The sequence below is a fragment of the Muscardinus avellanarius genome, assembly GCF_963383645.1.
Source record: "Muscardinus avellanarius genome assembly, chromosome: 20".
NCBI lineage: Eukaryota > Metazoa > Chordata > Mammalia > Rodentia > Gliridae > Muscardinus > Muscardinus avellanarius.
Window position 1 is genome coordinate 17,950,561 of NC_137806.1, and position 18,631 is coordinate 17,969,191.

Sequence of the window (18,631 nt, forward strand, 5' to 3'; positions counted from 1 at the left end):
TATTTTCTTCTACTAATTAACAACCTATGAATACAAGTACTATGAACCTTTATGCACAGGCAAATGTTTAGAATAAATTTTTAAGGAGTAGAGTCATTGGAGAGTTCAACTTCGGAGTGTGTGTGTGAGAGAGAGACAGAGAGAGTGAGAGCGAGAGGGGCGGGGGAGAGTAATTAAGAGCATGAACTCTGGGCTGGGCTGCCTGGGCTCATCACCCTGGCTCTCTTTCCCATCAGTCTGCTGACCTTGGCCAAGTTACTTAAGTTTCTGTCTTTATAATGGGTAAAACCAGGAAAAATATCACCTTTCTTCCAGGTTGGTGAGGATCAAATGAGTTAATTTGCTGAGATTCATGTCTGACACTACTCAGTAACTATTATTTGATGGTGTTATTATTCTAGGCCAGAGTTAGCAATTGTGGGTCTGCTTGGAAGCTTCTAATCTTTGCAGTCAGCCCAAGACATTGTCTTGGTGGGCTGGTGCTGGGATTCTGGTTAGTTCTGACATGTTCTTGAGTGTGCCCCTTGAGGGAGGCCAGGTGGTCCCCGCAAGCCTGGAGATAATGGGAGAGGTCTAGCAGACACGGTGGAGGGGCTCTGGGCTCTCTTACCCCATGGTCCAGGGGACAGAGCCACCTGAAGGTTCCATTGTCAGCTGCTGCCCTGTGGCTCTCCTCAGTGCTTGCACCTAGTAAAGTAAATAATTGAGTGAATCCAGGCTTAAGAATTATTTTTTCTTCAGCCGGGCATGGCGGTGCACACCTGTAATCCCAGTACTTGGGAGGCTGAGACAGGACTGTAGGTTTGGGGCCAGCCTCAGCAAATTAGTGAGGCCTTCAGCAAACTTAGTGAGATTCTACTTCAAATTAAAAAAGATAAAATAGAGCTGGAGGTGAAACTCAGAGGTAGAATGCCCCTGGGTTCAATCCCTAGCACTACCCACACATGCGCACACACACACTCAAATTAACCAAAGGAATTATTTTTTTTTCTTGATTTTAAGTCCTTCCTGTTCTCTCTCAAAGTCTTCAAAAAGTTGGTTAAGCATCACACCGCAGCTTGCCTGTATGTGTGCTTGCGGGGGAGAAGACCCAGGAGGAAAGCAGCCTGAGCGAACCTGTGGCGAATGAGCGGGTCGCCAGGGAGAGGAGAGACAAGCAGAGATGCTGGCCCCAGGGCTGCTGGGCAAGGGAGCCTGGTAAAGCGGCACTTCCTGCCCTCAAGGGAGGGGTCTGGAAGCTTGCATCTGTGTATAAAAGGAAGCTGGACTCACCTGGGAAGTCTGACACACGGCCTGCTGTAGGATGACCTTGAAATAAATGGCAGTTTTTAATATTTTATTCCTAATTTTTGGTACCCATTTAAATAATGCCCACATTTGATGCTATCTCTACTTTTTCTTCTTTTTTTTTTTTCTTTTTTGGTACTGGGGATTGAACACAGGGGCATTCTATCTCCAGTCCTCTCTTCCTCCTCCTTCCCTCCTCCTCCTCCTCCTCCTCCTCCTCCTCCTCCTCCTCCTCCTCCTCCTCCTCCTCCTCTCTTCTTCTTCTTCTTCTTCTTCTTCTTCTTCTTCTTCTTCTTCATTTTGAAACAGGCTCTAAGTCACTGCTGCTGGCTTGTAACCTGTGATCCTCCTGTCTCAGCTTCCCAAGGACTAGGATTTTAGGTGTGCACCACTAACTCATAACTTTTCTTTCTTAAGCCGCATCTGCCTTTACTTTTTATGGATACGACTTCCCATTTAGGACAATATTGCCAACTTGGCCATTATATGGATAAGATGATTGTCTGACTGAATAATGCTCAGAGAGACCAGATAAGATTACAAAGATTTTGGGCTTCTGACTAGACCCTCTCAGCAGCATAGCCTTCCCTTAGTCAGGTGAAATTTCAAAGAATTGTTTTCTGCCCCTATAAAATGGAGATTACTGCCATAATGAATATCACCTGTCTAGGCTTCAGAACGCATCTTGACATAAAGTTAGGAGAGCAAATGAATACATTCTAGTGGGTAATATGTTCTGAAACCTCTACCCCAAAGTCCTATAAATGGGAAAACCATTACAGTATTATATTCCTATAACATTCTTAGCAGATACTTGGCTAAGGAAAAAAAAAAACACCTTGGCTTTGAATTGACTTTTGTTATAGTTTATTATTACTTCTTTCACCATTCACATATTAATTTGCTGAAAAATAGAAGATCTATCTTCAAAACGGGTTTACTTAAAAATTAGGCAATATATACAGTATATAAACATTCATAATAATTCCACATATACATAGTACTTTGACACAAAATAGCACAATACACGTTGTTAATTATTAACGTGGATTCTCTTGGGGAGGCTTGTTTAAAACTAACCAAGAACTTAGACTGGGTAGTTAAAAAAAAAAAATAACAAAGACTCAATATGGATCCGGACAGTAGGAAATTTGTTGGAGAGGAAGATTCCGGAAAGACCCAGAAAAGTCCTGGTGACATCAGACCCAAACATAGATCTCTCCGGAGGAAAGAAAGACTCAGGTCTAGCTCCTGTTTTTAATAATGAAACAGCTGCTAGGGTCGTGGCCCCTCTGGGGGGGTCTTCATTTGCGATAGGTAACCGGGTCGTTTTTGTTTTGTTTGGGGGAATAAATATTTGAAGGGGGAAACTGAAGAAGGTTTTGCTGGCGTTATGATGATATCGATACACAGGATGACGCTATTCTGGCGAGGCCTATCAGGATACATTATCTTTATGCCTCCAAGGTAACCTGAAGCTGTGTATTGACTGGGCACTGCCTTCTACTGGAGTAACCCGAGCCGGCCACATGCCTCTCCGCTCTCCAGCACCCAGGACACCAGGGAAGGAAGAGCGGACATCACCTGGGAGGACGCTGCAGAAGGGGGGCGGGCTGCTGAGCGATAAGCAGGGCGCAGCAGGTGGTCTCACATCTCTATTTAGGGGCAGCAGCTAGTGAGTCCTCTTAAGGCACAGAACTCTTACTGCCAGGACACCTTCTTCTCAGAACCCCTCTGAACTTGGCAATGTTTCACTGCAGGCCATGTCCACGTGGAGAGCAAGGCTCGCCCAAAGACTGAAATCTCCTTCCAGAAGCATGCACCCCTTCCCATGCTCAGCTCTGCTGGCTTGCTTTGGGAACACCAGGGAGAACGCTGCCTTCGATCAGTCCAGCGCGATCGATACCCATTCCGCCATACATGTCCAGCCCACGGCCAAAGCAGACAGACACCCAAGTCACCCAAGCGCCGAAGAGAAAAGGCGAGATTCCGGCACCCAGGCGGAGCGCAATGGCTGTGCGGATCGGAATTCAAGTAACCACTCAGCCGTCCAGCCCGCTGAGACCCCCGAGGATTTGCCCGCGTCCCTGGGTGGGGAGCCAGACAGCGAGGCAGTTGCTTTTCAGACTTCCATCCCCAGACCATCGATTATTGACATGCCAAAGGTGAGTGCGTGCTCCCGTTCTCGGACAGGTGGGGTGGTGGTGCGGGAGCGCTCCATGGTTTAGGGAATGTTCCAGCAAACAAACTGTTCAGACAAATTACTGAGTAAGAGGAGGACATGGCGGGGAAGGGGCTGAGCCGGCTCTCAGTAGTGAGAGGAAGGGTGCAAAGCCTTTGAAATTCTTGGAAGGGTCTCAGAAGATGCAAAGAGGTGATACCAATAAACACGGAAGCTTTAGCAATGGCTAAAACTGACCTTTAATGAACTGGCTAGCATGCGTTGCAGTCAGTAGGTCCCCAAACAGATTGGGAGTAGTATAGCCTGGAAAAGTATTTTTTTTCCTTAAAAAAAATAAAAACCTGATCTACATTTATTTATATGAAAAATTTTACTTTAGAACTTTAAAAATTGCTTAAAATGAATCACATGACATGGAAGCTGTCTGGGAGAACTCGGAAATGATACCGTTATATACAGAGCAATGCAAAAAGAAACTCATAAAATTGCCCTTAAAATGGATGTTTCTGTGAACATTTTCTGAGATTTAAAGACAGGAGGAGGAAGTTGCTTGAAAAAACGATGCTGTTCTTAAGAGGCGATATCTTGAGTTTATTTACTTTTTTCTTTTTTTTGGTATTGCTGGATTTTAATTGTTCAGTGTTCTGATTGGACTGAGCTGCGCAATTATTTCAAAGATCTCGATTTGGAGGGGCAGTGTAGGGGAAGGGCCTTCTGAAGGATATTTTCCAAAGGTCTCTTGAGCAATATAGCAAAGGTAAGTTTAAAACATAATTTTAAAAGGTAGTTTCATTTGACACTGCAGGTTTATATTGATTAAACTCAGACAAGGATGTTGTCTGCATCCTTGTGTTCTGAAATCAGACAAATTTCACCAAATCCTGTGTTATAGCAATAATTATGATTTTTTTCTAGCACCATTAAATCGAAACCCGAAACCAACCAACAACAAAAAAAAAAAAAAAAAAAAAAAAAGCCAAAGCATTTGCTCAATTTTCAGCGCATACCCACAGGCAGATGAAGACATTTTTACGGGTACGATAGTTAGTTGAGTAAACATCATTACCATGTTCATATTTGTTGCATGTTCAAAAAACGAATGATGCTTTGATGAGCTGAAGGGCTTCCTGCTATGCAGCAAGTCTAGCAACCCAACACCCACTTTATTGCTTGAGTAGAGCAACAAAGACAAAGGGTCGATTTGATTTTATCTCTCTGTATTGGTGGCTTATGTGACATGGGGGTTCAAGGTAAATATGTGTATTCAAACAGAACCAATAAAGCACCATGGAGGTGACATGAATATTTACTGTTCACTTAGAGCAAAGGCATGGGTAGATGACAGGTGTGAGATAGGCCTTAAGTTGGGAGCAGCCCAAGAGCAACGTTAAATGTGGGTCACAAGAGAGGCACAGACATGAGGGTCCACATAGCTAGGCTGGAGGGGAGAGTGATGTAAAAGGAGGTGTGGGATTGGTTGGACGGGAGAGTGGTCTAGAAGGAGGTATGGGATGGGCTGGAGGGGAGAGTGGTCTAGAAGGAGGTATGGGATTGGCTGGGAGGGAGAGTGGTCTAGAAGGAGGTATGGGATGAGCTGGAGAGGAGAGTGGTCTAGAAGGAGGTATGGGATTGGCTGGGGGGGGAGTGGTCTAGAAGGAGGTTGGGATTGGCTGGGAGTGGGGGAGTGGTTCTAGAAGACAGCGTGGGATTTTTAAAGGCAGAGAGGAAAGAAGGGCATCGCCTTAAAGGAAATCATAAGAACAAGACTATTGATGAAGAGGAATCAAATGTAATACAGGACTAGGTGTATCAGATTGGCTAAAGATGAGGCTACAAGTTGGAGAAACACCTGGCAAGGTGGATTAGGGCCAAAAGTGGGATGTCTTGAATGATGTGGTGAAACATTAAATTAGCAGCAGCGGGATGCTTTGAGAAGTTTGAGCAGAGAAATGTCATATATGGGGTTTCATTGTGGGGAAATAAATAGGTGAGGTGTACAGGATGAATTTGAGTTAGGAAGCCTGGAGCTGAAAGGCCATTCCAATAATCTAGACCTAGGAATTGTCATAAAAAGACCAGTAGGACTAGTTATAGTGGCACATGCCTGTAATCCCAGTACTTGGGAGACCAAGACAGGAGAATCACAGGTTCAAGGCCAGCCTCAGCAACTTAGTGAGATCCTGTTTTAAAAAACAAAAACAAAGAACAAAAACCGAGCATGGCAGTACATGTTTGTAATTGGAGTCCTTGGGAGACTGAGTCAGGAGGAGCGAAGGTTTGAGGACAGCCTCAACAATATAGTGAGATTTCAGCAACTTAGTGAGTCCCTGTTTCCAAACAAAAAGTAAATAAAAAAGAGCTGGTGGTGCAGCTCAGAGGTAGAGTTCAATCCCCATTGAACACACACACACACACACACACACACACACACACACACACATCAGCAAGAACATGGGAAAAGTGGCCAAAAGAAGGGACCCTACAGGATAGTAAATATGGTGGTTGACTGTGGGTTTGGGGAGGAAAGTGCGACCAGGCTGGGCGTGATGAAAGAAAAACTACAAAATGAAGGGCCAAGCGTGTGATCAGAAAGCATTCCCACCAAGGCATGCGGGCATCTATTCTATTTCAGATGCCCGCACCTGTACAGCACACCTGCAGCCTGCCAGCCATTCTTCTAAGTCCTTATGTGGCGTCTCATCTAACTTTAGGTCCAGTGTACACAGAAGGATGCTGACACTTGCCCTAGCCCACAGAGCGAAGAAATAGCCGAGGCAGGGCTGGAGCCCAGTTCTGTGATTACAAAGTCCATCTTCTGAAATACTATGCACTTCTACTACTGACTAATTGTGTGGTTCTGGGAATAGAACCCAGGGACATTCTATCTCTGAGCGATATCCCTGCCCCCCCCCTTTTAAATTTGTTTTGAATCAGATTCTTGCTAGGTTGCTATGTTTCTGAAACTGTTCTCAAACCTGTGATCTTCCTGTTTCAGCCTCCCCAGTACTGTGATTATAGAAGTGTACCACCATGCCTGGCATGATTTCACTTGATAGGCAATCAAACAAATTACATGCATAGGTGTGTATGTGTATATATTTACTTAAATTCCATGCATAAGTGTGTATGTGTATATATTTACTTAAATTCCATGCATAGGTGTGTATGTGTATATATTTATTTGTAAATGAATAAAGGTATATAATTACTTGGTTTTTATTAATTTGCTTAGCCTTTTTCTATCATACGGTCATGGTGTATAACACCATGGAATATCTTTCCATTTTGTACTCTGCCAGTGACCAAGCTTTCTTGGTGACAGTGTGAAGGATTGCTTTGAGATCTTCTGATTAAAAGTGCCATAGAACTGCCCAGACTTTTCATTACCTTTGTGACAGCACATTTCTCCATAGCAGATGATGGATGGGCTGCTTGCACTGCAAACTTGCCTGGTGGCAAAATATTTCCCCTTTGGATGCACTGAACTTTTTCATCTAAACTGCCTTGCTAGAGGCCACAAACAGTACTTGTTTTTTAAAGTACAGCCTCAGAACATAATTATAGTTAAGAAATGGGGACAAGTGCCCATATCTGTCTTTAGTTACCTGGTATTCAGACAAGAAAGTGGTTCTTTTAAATCTGAAACAACATCTGATCTTGGAGGAAAACTGGAATTGATGAAGCCCAGTGAACTAAAATCAAATGGAAGGTTCTGTTTTGTGTAAATATAGGTGACCCACCATACAATCCAGCCATACCACTCCTGGGTATCTTTAAAAAAAAACTGACATCAGAATATTACAGTGATACACGCACATCCGTGTTTATGGCAGTACATGCATCTATATTTGAAAACTGAACTGGGCAAGGTGGCTTCCTTCTGTAATCCCAGGACTTAGGAGGCTGAGACAGGAGGATCACAGGTTCAAAGCCAGTTTCAGCAACTTAGCAACTTAGTGAGACCCTGTTTCAAAAACAAAACCAGAATAATAATAATAACTAATACATTATTATTATTATTATCATTATCATTATTAATTATTGTTATTATTCCTAGGCTGGGGGTATGGCTTAGAGGTAGAATGCCACTGATTTTAATCCCTAGTACCACAAAAAAGTGATAAATAGTCTTTGACCTTTCTGTACTCATATTTCTCCTGTTCCATGCCTAAAATCAAGATGATAACAATTCTATTTTAGAATATGCCTTATGATTGCTGATAACCTTAAAATTACAATTTCCCCCCTTCCTAAGTGGTCTTACAAGTGAAACTGCTTGTAATTGAGGACTGCTGCTTATTTTTTGGCCAACAGTTATTGTGCTCTTCCTCTGTGTGGGGTCAGTGTGAGCCCTGGGGCAGTACAGGGTGCCTAACAAGCTCAGGGAGGTGCTCTAGCCCGGGTTTGGGAGGACAGGGGAGACTGGAATAGTTGGAGGTTTTAGATTTTATTATTATTATTTTTTTGTGTGTGTGATACTGGGGTGGAACCCAGAGGCTTTCTACCCCCGGGCTGTACTTCCAGACCTATTTTTATATTTTATTTGGAAACAGGGTCTCATTAAGTTGCCGAGAGCCTCACTAAGTAGCTGAGGCTGGCTTCGAACCTGTGCGGTCCTCCTGTCTCAGCCTCCCAAGCGCAGGGATTACAAGCGTGCGCCACCACGCCCGGCTGACTTTATTCTTTTAAAGTTGTCCATTGGATCCACTATGCTTCCTTCCTAGTTGTATGGTGCTTGGTGCTTGGTGCTACTTCTTCTTGGTCTCAATACCCTAGGCAGACTGAGAAAGGCACAGTTCAGACAACCAGCTAAGGGCTTCAGAGTAGGTTGGTAGTTTGAAAAAGTCTTTCCATTACAGATGTAAGTTTTTTTTTTCCCCCCCTAGCCCTTGTTCTGACTGAGAATAGCCATCACAACATAAGAAGAGAATTATTGTTAGGGAAATCATGCCTGCCTGTATTTAACAGAGTCCATTTCACAAAATTATATAAGAATGAAGGTAAGTAGGGCCTATTCTGAGGTTGATAACTGCATTGCGTTCTTTTTCTCTTTTTTTGGCGGGCCTGGGGATGGAACCCAGGGGCATTCTACCTCTGAGATACACCCCTTTCCCTATTTTTTATTCTTTATTTTGAAACCGGGTATCACTGAGTTGCAGAGGGCCTCACTAAGTAGCTGAGGCTGTCCCGCGAACCGCGATCCTCTGGTCTCAGCCTCTCAAATGCTGGGATTACAAGTGTGCGCCACCACGCCTGGCTTGCATTGCATTTTGGAACCAAAGAACTGGTACCCAAACCATCCTGGCATTCACATGGTGGCTTGGATGAAGATTCACAGTCTCAGGAGGTCATGACTTATAGATTCAGAGCCTCAGAATAGAGAAAAGAGTAGAAAAGAGTCATGTTTGCCAGCCAACTTTCTCTAGGAGATAGTCTCTTGATACACAAGAGCATGATGTGTAAATCAGAATGCCATTTAGTTGTAAGATTTAAGACGTAACGGCCACTGACTCTCATATGCCATTGGTGGGATTGTGAATTAGTGCGGCCACTCTGGAGACCAGTGTAGAGAGTCCTCAGGAAATTGAGAATGGACCCACCATATGATCCAGCCATACCACTCCTGGGTGTCTTTCCAAAGAAGCTGAAATCAGAATATTATAGCAAAACATGCATATCCACGCTCATAGCAGCACAATTCATGACAGCCAAATTATGGAACCAACCTAGGTGTCCCTCAACAGACGAATGGATCACAAATGATGGGAGATACACACAATGGATGTCCACTCAGCAGTAAAGGACAAAATCATGTCACTTGCGGGAAAACAGACGCACCTGGAGAACATCATGTTAAGTGAGATAGCCTGTCAGGGAGCGAGCATCACGTTTTCTCTCAGAGGTGGAAGCTGGGAAGTAACTGGGATATCAGAGGGACTTCAGGTGCTGAAGGAGGAACTCCAGTGGAGAGAGGGGTGGTCTAGGGGAGGGTGGTGGTGGGAGGAAGGATTACAAACGATGGAGTTCCGCTGGCATTGCATCCGTATGTGAGCCACCAACGCCAATCTCAACATGTATAGGGAAGAGGGGGAGGAGGGGAAGCTCACCGAGTGCTGTGTGCATAGATGTCACTATTGCTCTGAACTACATTATGGTGTGAAGCTACAATGCACCAATAGAAGTATGTATAAAAAAAGAAACAGAAAAACAAAAAACAAAGAAGTAACTGGCAGAGTTAGGTCAACTGAGCCATGTATTTTCCCCTTTAGAAAATGACAAGTGAAAAGAAATGATAATAACAAAATTTACTTGCAAGCGTGGATCCAGAGGAAGGAGAAATATTTGTATTTTCATTGCAGTAAAATAAACAGCGTATATGTTACCATTTCAGCTATTTAAAAATGTATAGTTTTGCGACATTAAGTATATTCACATTTTTGTGCAGCTACCACAATAATCCATCTCCAGAATTTTTGTATCTTCTCCAACTAAGACTTGATGAACAGTAATTTATCACGTCCCCTTCTCATCAGCTCCTGGCAACCAACATCCTACTTTCTATCTCTGTGAACTTAGTGCTCTAGGGATCGCGTATATAAGTAAGTGCCATCATACAGCATTTATCCCTTTTTTTTGTCTGGCTTATTTCACTTAGCATAATGTTCTTGAAGTACATCTGGGTTACAGAACTTTCCTTCCTTTTAAGATTGCTTAATGTTTCATTGGACATAGATACCACATCTTGTTCACCTTTTCACCAATTGGGTACAATTGGGCCATTTCTACCTTTTCTTTCTTAGTATATTTTTATTGGTGCCTTATAGTTTCACATCATAGTGTAAACCATGTTGATAGTGACACCAGGAGCAGTGTGCATGTCTGCTATCAACAGTTTTACCTTTATTGTGGATAATGCTGCTGTAAGCATGGGTGTGTACATTCTCTTCAAGACCCTGTTGTCAATTCTTTTGCATTTATACCTCGAAGTGAAATTATGAGATCATTTTGTAATTCTTTGGAACCGACATATGGTTGCTAGAGTGGCTGCACCACTTTCCGTTTCCACTGATGATGTATAGTGCTCCAAGTCCATGCCAGCAGGTGTGTTTTTTCTGGGATTTATTTGCTTTTGATGCAGCCATCCAAGGGGAGGTGAAGTGGTATCTCAATTGTGGTTTTAATTTGTATTTCCTAATGATTAATGATGTTAAGTATCTTTTCATGTGCTTATTGGACATCTGTATATCTTCAACTGAGAAATATCTATTCAAATCCTTTTCCGATTTTTAGATCAAGTTGTTTTCTGTGGTTGAATTGCAGAAGCTTTTCTAAAAAATGTATTCTGGATGTTAATCTTTTATCCCATACATGATTTGCAAATATTTTCTCCTATCCATCATGAGTTTCTTTTCTCTTCTTTTGTAATGGGGATTGTACACTAAGACTAGCTAGTGTAGTACTAGATCTACACCCTGGTAATTATTTTGTGTTCAGTACTGAGAATTGAGCTATACCCCCATCCCTTTTTTAAATTTTTAATTTTTTAAACTTAAAAAAAATTATTGGTGCATTGTAGTCATGCATCTTAATGGAGTACAAGATGGTGGAGGCATACATGCACACATCACCCAATTAGTCCTTACCCAATTTCCTCCCCATTCCCCTCCCCTCCCTCCTCCTCATGTTGGTAGTGATTGACTTTGATGTTTGTTAATGTACATCATGTGCATTAGGGAATTTCGCTCTTTCCCCTTCCCATCGCCTCAGTTAGGTTGCCTTATTTGCTCATCTATAACATTCACCATGCTGGGGGTGAGACTCATGAGAACTTAGCCATTAAAATAGCATATTGCATAACAAAAATGTTAGAAATGAACAATTACTAACAGCCCGAGTATAATTTTAGTAAGGTATAAGTGTTCTTACATTACAAAACTGACCCTATAGAGTTGAATTCATCCGTAGTATTTCCTTCTTCATCTAGAGTTCCTCCTATGACCCATTTTATCCCTAGCTTCCTCATATTAGGGAGAGCATCTGATTTCTTATTTTTTTTGTGACTGACTAATCTCACTTAGCATAATGTCCTCCAGTTCCATTCATTTCCCTGTAAATGATGTAATTGAGTTCTTCTTTATGGCTGAGTGAAATTCCATTGCGTACATATCCCATAGTTTTGTAATCCATTCATCTGTTGATGGACATCTTGGCTGGTTCCCTTGTTTGGCAATTGTGAATTGTGCAGCTATGAACTTAGATACACATGCATTAGTTTGATAGTTTGGTTTTCATTCTTTTGGGTAGATACTTAGTGCTGAGTTATTGAGTTCCCTGTATATTCTAGATATTAGTCCTCTATCAGAGGAGTAGGTGGCAAAAATCTTTTCCCATTCTGTTGGCTCTCTGTTGAGGTTCTTGATAGTTTCCTTTGCTTTACAGAAGCTCTTCAGTTTAATGCAATCTCATGTATTGATCCACCTTTTAGTTTCTTGTGCCTACGGGGTCTTGTTGAGAAAGTTTTTACCTGTGCCTATGTGTTAAAAGGTATCACCAAATTGCTAAGGCTGGCCTTGAACCTGTGATCCTCCTGTCTCAGCTTCCAGGGTACTGGGATTACAGATAGGTGCCACCACATCTGGCCCATGAGCTACTTTTCACTTTGTTGGCAGTATCCTTAGATGCATAAAAGTTTTTCATTTTGATTGAGTTCAATTTATCTTTTTTCCTTTGTTATCTTTGCTTTTGCTGCCAAACTCAAGAAGCAGCCATTTCAAGTAATGGAGATTTTCTTCTGTGCTTTCTTTTAAGAATTTTATAATTTGAACTTCTACATTTGGGTCTTTGATCCATTTTGAGTTAATGTTTATATACAGCATAAGTTAAAGGTCCTACCACACTTTTTTTTGCATGTGGATATTAAATTTTACAGCGCCATTTGTTGAAAACTTCTTCTTTCCCCATTGAATAGTCTTGAAATCATTGTTAGGAATCATTTGGACATATATGTAAAGTTTTATTTCCCTTGGTCTGTTTGTCTGTCTTGATGCCAGTATCACACTCATTTGATTATTTTAGCTTTGTTGTATATTTTGAAATATGGACTAGTGAGATCTTTGTTTTTATGTTCCAAGATTATTTTGATTATATGGGGTTCCTTGAAATTCTGTATGGACTTTAGGATGAATTTTTTTATTTCTGCAAAACCATCATTGAGATTTTGATAGGAATTACATTAAATATTGGCATGTTAGCAATATTAAGTCTTCTAATCCATGAGCATGAAATTTTTGTCTTTCCATTTATTTGCATCTTTAATTTCTTTTAGCAACATTTTATAGTTTTCAGTGTACACTTCTTTTGTTTCCTTAATTTACTTTTTGGACTGTTCATTGTTAGAGTATAGAAATGCAATTGTTTTTTGTGTATAGGTTCTATGTTCCAAGTTTTGTTGGGTTCATTTATTAGTTCTATTCTTTTTTGCTTTTAGTATGTGCATAATCTTTTGCGTTTTCTATGTATAAGATTGCACCATCTACAAACAGATACTTTTACATCTTATTTCCAATTTGAATGTTCTTTATTTTTCTTGCCTAATTGCTCTGGAGGGCTGGAATTCCAATACCATGTTGAGTGAGAGTGGTATGACTGAGCATCCGTGTTTTGTTCATGATTTTAGAGTGAAATCCTTTGTCTTCTGCATTGACTATGATGTTAGCTGGGGTTTTTCACATATGGATTTTATTATGCTGAGGAAATGTTATTCTATTTCTAGTTTGTCAAATATTTATATGATGAAAGTCTGTTGGGTTTTGTTGAATGTGTTTCTTCCTGCATTAAAATGATGATGATGATGATGAGTGTGTGTGTGTGTGTGTGTGTGTGTTCCTTTACTTTGTTAAAATGGTACATTACTCCGCATGTGGTGGCGCACGCTTGTAATCCCCGCGCTTGGGAGGCGGAGACAGGAGGATCACGCAGGTTCGTAGCCAGCCTGGCTGGCTTAAGAGACCCTGTTTCCAAATAAAAATATAAAATGGGTCTGGGAGTGTAGCATGGAGGTGAAGGGTTTCCAGGAACCCCAGTACCACCAAAAAAAAAAAAAAAAAGAAGAAGAAAAAGAAGAAGAAGAAGAAAAAAGGTATATTATATTAGTTTTTTTCTATGTTGAACCATCCCTGTATTCCAGGAGCAAACCCCATTAGGTTACAGTATAATCTTTTTTAAGATGTTTTGAAATTCTATTTGGTAGTATTTTTAGGGGCTTTTACATTGATAATCACCAAGGATATTGGTCTGCAGCTTCATTTTATTGTAATAACTTTGTCTGACACCGGTATCAGGTAATGCTGGCCTCATGAAATAAATTAGGAAGCGCTTCTTACTCTTCTATTCTTTGGAAGAGTTTGAGAAGGATGGGTGGTAATTCTTCTTAACATGTTTGGTAATTCACCAGTGAAGCCATATGAACCAAGGCTCTTTTATGTGGGAAGCATTTGACTCCTGACCCAATCTTCTTACTATTTATAGGACCATTCTTATTTTCTGTATCTTCCAGATGCAATTATGGTAAAAATCTACTTTAGGAGCTGGGCATGTTGGCACACGTGTGTAATCCCAGCACTTGGGAGGCTGAGATAGGAGGATCACACAGGTTCAAAGCCAGCCTCAGCTACTTAGTGAGGCTCTCAGCAACCTAGTGAGACCCTGTTTCCAAATAAAGTATAAAATAGGTCTGGGAGTATAGCCTGGAGGTAGAAAAGTCCCTGGGTTCCATCCCCCACACCATAAAAAATAATCTACTTTAATAGAATCAACAAATATGGCAATCACAGTCAAAATTATCATTCATCTAGACAAGGCATGATGTGAAGCTTTTACCTGGATTAGCTCATTCAATTCTCCTAATCCTTTTAGGATTTAGTTTTGCATAATACTCTTCTCTGCTTAAAAAGCTTCATTGGTTTTCCGTTTCTTTCAGAGTACAATCCATGTCATCACAGTGGACCCTAGGTTATCTCTCTATTACCACCTCTTACTATTCTTCTTGATGGGGAAACTAGACTGCATGAGGTTAAGAATATGGTACATATCCATTCTCAGAAAAACCCTTCCAGCAGCCCAAGGAGCTCAAGTCAACATCTCAGAGAATGACTTCTTTGGATGAAGAACCCATGCTACAAATAACTAAATAGCTACAAATAACTAAATAATTCCTATTTTTTCTAGCCTCTAATCCAATCTTTTCTCTTCTCTTGACACAATTTTTGTTAACATCTGGGATTGTCTGATTATTAAAGTTTTAATTTCCTTGGTTAGAATCAGATCCTAACCATGTTCTCCTAAACCTGCATGAAGGCCATGTTAGTTGGAATTTGCTGTTTGAGACTCCTTGGATACATAGTATTAGAACAGCTATTGGAGATGTCACCTCTATAGGCAACTGGGCTAATTTAACATACTGAAGTTTGTGTTCAGTGTCTTAGAGTTGCCTTGATCTCAAGTCTTGGGGGTACTTTTTTAGATAGCAGTGCTCCTTACAAGCTATTATAGACTTATACATAATCATCCATCACTCCCACCTCATAGAATGGCATTACTAAGGGCAGCTCTGCTGAGCTGCACACCTATTCTCTGGTACAAATTTCCTTGCATTTTGTTTTAACAATGGAATTTTTTTTCTCCCTTTTCCTATGGGCCTCAATAGAAGACAATTGAATTCCAGGATACCTATGAAAACAAAATACCTTACAAGTGAAGCTCTTTGCTGAACAGATGATTTGATGTAAACTTTTCAAAAAATAGAAAAGAAATTATAGATCCATGCAATCAGAGGTTAGTTTTCTAGTTCCTTTTTTCTGTTCCTGAGCAAAACCATTATTTTTTTCCTCCTTCCCCAAAGAGAATATTTGAATGAGTTAGTGAGAATCCTATCTCATTCCCTTTAAGCCTGGCTAATTTTCATGCCAGGTTTCTACTTTCAGAAGGTTAGTTAAACACAGTGGCATGATAGTGCGTGCTATACCTGTAGACTCAGGAATTTTCCAATCTGGATATTCAGTTGCAGCTCAACAGGAAAAGAGAGACATATGGTTTCTTGGCTCCTTTTAGAATGAAATAAAATGAATAGCCCTCATAAAACCATGAACACTTACATTGTACAGTTTGGGCTGTTGGACAGTATCCATAGAAGGCTGCAGAGGAGGGCAAAAATGCAAAATTTCCAGACAATTTAGAGCTGAAGGGCATATATACCCCAAACTAAGGAATACTAGAAGAGTGCACAGTTTGCTCAAAATTTAAAGCACCATTTTCAAGCAAGATATGCTTTTTATGATCCGATTATAAATGATCTGATTATAAATGGCAATAAGCTCTAAGCATGGACTGAAGCATTTAAGGGAGAGAAGTAGAAAAAGGAAGAGGTCTGTCTTCTTTTGTCCCTTTTTGAGCAACACCTGTTTCTAGCTCAACAGAGAAAATATAGCATGCATTGTTTTTTTTTTTGTTGTTGTTGTTTTGTTTGTTTCTTTGGCCTCAAATTTTGCAGATAGGGAATAAAAGAGCAGGGTTTGTGTTGTTTACAGCAGTGGCCTTGAGCTACACACACAGGCAGTGGCTTTGAGTGTCTACCAAGGAGCAAGGAGATTCCCACTAACTTACAGGACCCATTTCCCCCCAAACCATGCATCTCTCTGTTTGGTTCCAGTTTCTGTTCTCTTGCTTGTCCAACGTGCAGTCATATTTCAGTTTCCAAGAGTTAATCCCACTTGCTGGGTATGCTGAAAACCAACTTTTCTTATGCTCCAGGAACCACAGGGGCTGGCTGAATGAACGTGCTATATCAATCATAGGAAATTAGAGAGTTTTTTTCCAGCCAAGGACTTGGTTAACCTGATCTGAACTGTTGGTTTTCCACTCACTGTCCCTCTTTCCAAAGAAAATATAACTCATCCAGTTAGCACTTTTTCCAGTATGAGGTTGACATACTTGGTTTTATAATTCCACACCAGGGAAGGAACGGGGTTGGAAATGTGTGGCAATTGGAGGAAAGGGAAGCCTGCGGGAGGGGAGGTGTTTATAGTCTTGTTCTGGAAAGTTGGTTGGTGTGTATACCACATTCAGTTAAGTGGAAAATGCCAGCCCAGGCAACTGTGAGAACTCAAGCACATAGGGAAGATGTGATTGTCTATGGGAGAGGAGAAATTTTCCTCCAAATGAGCCACCTGCCTGGGAAAAGTCAGGTCATGTAAATTAAAGCATCGAATCTCAATAAAAAGGGCAGTAAGATGTAGTTCATATAATTTATTATTGTAATAAATGCACTGCAACTTTTAAATGATAGGCAGACTTTAAAATGTAAAGGTTTTATTTTTTGTAGGAAATAAGGCATGGTCTTGAAAAAGTTCAAATATTTTATAGATAACTTGTAATTCGAGTTGATGCTAGGTTATCCCTTTTGTTAAGTTGCTTGCTTGTACGCCAACTCAAAGGGGGAAGAGAGGAAGCAGTGGATGTAGGGAGTTGCTGGCCATGTGCCAGATGTGAATAGAGAGTATGACAAAGATCCTGTGCAGCTGACCCTTGGTACCCAGGAGGTTGGCTTCCAGGCCCCCACAAAGATACCAAAATCCACAGACCTCCAAGCCCCTAATATAAGATGACATGGTATTTGCATATAACTGATAAAATTCTTATGTATATTATAAATAGTCGTTAGAATACTTATACTACAGAATAAAATGTAAATGCTATGGCAATAATTTTTTGACAGTAGTTTTTATACCATATTGCTTAGGGAATAATGGACAAAAGAGTGTATGCACAAATTCAGTACAGAAAGTTGCTTTTTTCTTTTGTGTTACTAGGGATTGAACCCAGGGGCATTCTGATTTTGAACCACACCCTCCCAGCCCTCCCAGCCTCTTTAAGGTATTGAGAGTATCACCAAATTGCCTTGTCTGGTCTTGAAATGGCGATCCTTTGTCTCAGCCTCCCAAGTACTGGAATTACAGCAGTGTCACCACATCCAACACAAACAGTTGCCTTTTTTCTGAGTATTTTTGACCCGTGGTTAACTGAATCCACAGATGCACAGCCTGTGGGCATGGGGACCAATTGTATACATAGCTAAATAAAAGTATATTCTTATGTAAGAAAATAATTTTTTGTACTGGGAATGGAACCCAGGAGCATTCTACCTCTTAGCTATATCTTCAGCCCTATTTTATTTTTTATTTTGAAACAAGGCCTCATGAAAGTTGCTGAGGCTAGCCTCAAACCTGTGAACTTTCTGTCTCAGGCTCCCAAATACTGGAATACAGACAGGTGCCACCATGTCTGGCTGTAAAGAAACTTTGGAATGGGGCATCAGTGCATACCCTTGATCAGTAATCGGCCCTCTTTTATCTGGAAATTTTTTTTTATGATTAAAGTGGATGCTTTGAGGAAGACATGAAACAGGAAAAATGGAATAGACCTTGGTACAGAGTGAGGTGACAGCTGTCACCGGGGGCTTTCATGTCCAGCCTTTTCCAAGGGCTTTGGAGGTCTGACCTCAGGAAGGACAGTCCTTTTGTTTGAATTTTTGCCAGAATGCATCTGACATGGGTGGTTGGTAGTGGAGTCTCTATAGAGAGAAGTAACTTGGCAAAGTGGTGTTACAGAGTGACCTGAGTTATTTTGACCGTTCAAATTGTCCAGTAAGTACTGCTAGCCTCCAGCAATTAGAGGCGTGTGGGAGCTACAAGTTTGTCCACTGACAGCTTGATCCCTGGTGGTATGTTATGATAAATAAAGTCTCACATAAATTCTGCTACAAGTGCTAACATCTGTTGGTAAACCGGCACGAAAAGAATCATAGTCCCTGATTCTGCCCACTAGAAGTCCCCAGCTTCTGTCCTTTTAAATAGTAGCTCCTTGCATGAATAAAATAATATGAAGGATCTGGGCATGGTGGTGCACACCTGTAATCCAGTACATGGGAGGAGGAGACAGGAAGATCACAGGTTTGAGAAAAGCCTCAGCAAACAGCAGGACTCTCAGCAATCTAGCAAGGCCCTGTTTCAAAACAAGAAAATAAAAAGTTCTGAGTGTGTAGCTCAGAGACAGAATGCCCTGAACTCAGTCCCCAGTACCACACATACACACACACACACACACACA

General features: G+C 41.1%; 1 protein-coding gene across 1 annotated transcript in view; it reads left to right on the top strand.

Moving 5' to 3' along the window:
• Positions 1-3,050: 3,050 nt before the first annotated feature.
• The window catches only part of FAM107B (family with sequence similarity 107 member B), a gene marked incomplete at its 5' end in the record, with an annotated part of 200,593 nt that continues 185,012 nt past the window's right edge, over positions 3,051-18,631 (top strand). The window contains one exon of the mRNA XM_080716995.1: positions 3,051-3,452. Coding sequence (XP_080573121.1) covers positions 3,051-3,452 — 402 coding nt within the window. The remainder of the gene's footprint in view (positions 3,453-18,631) is intronic.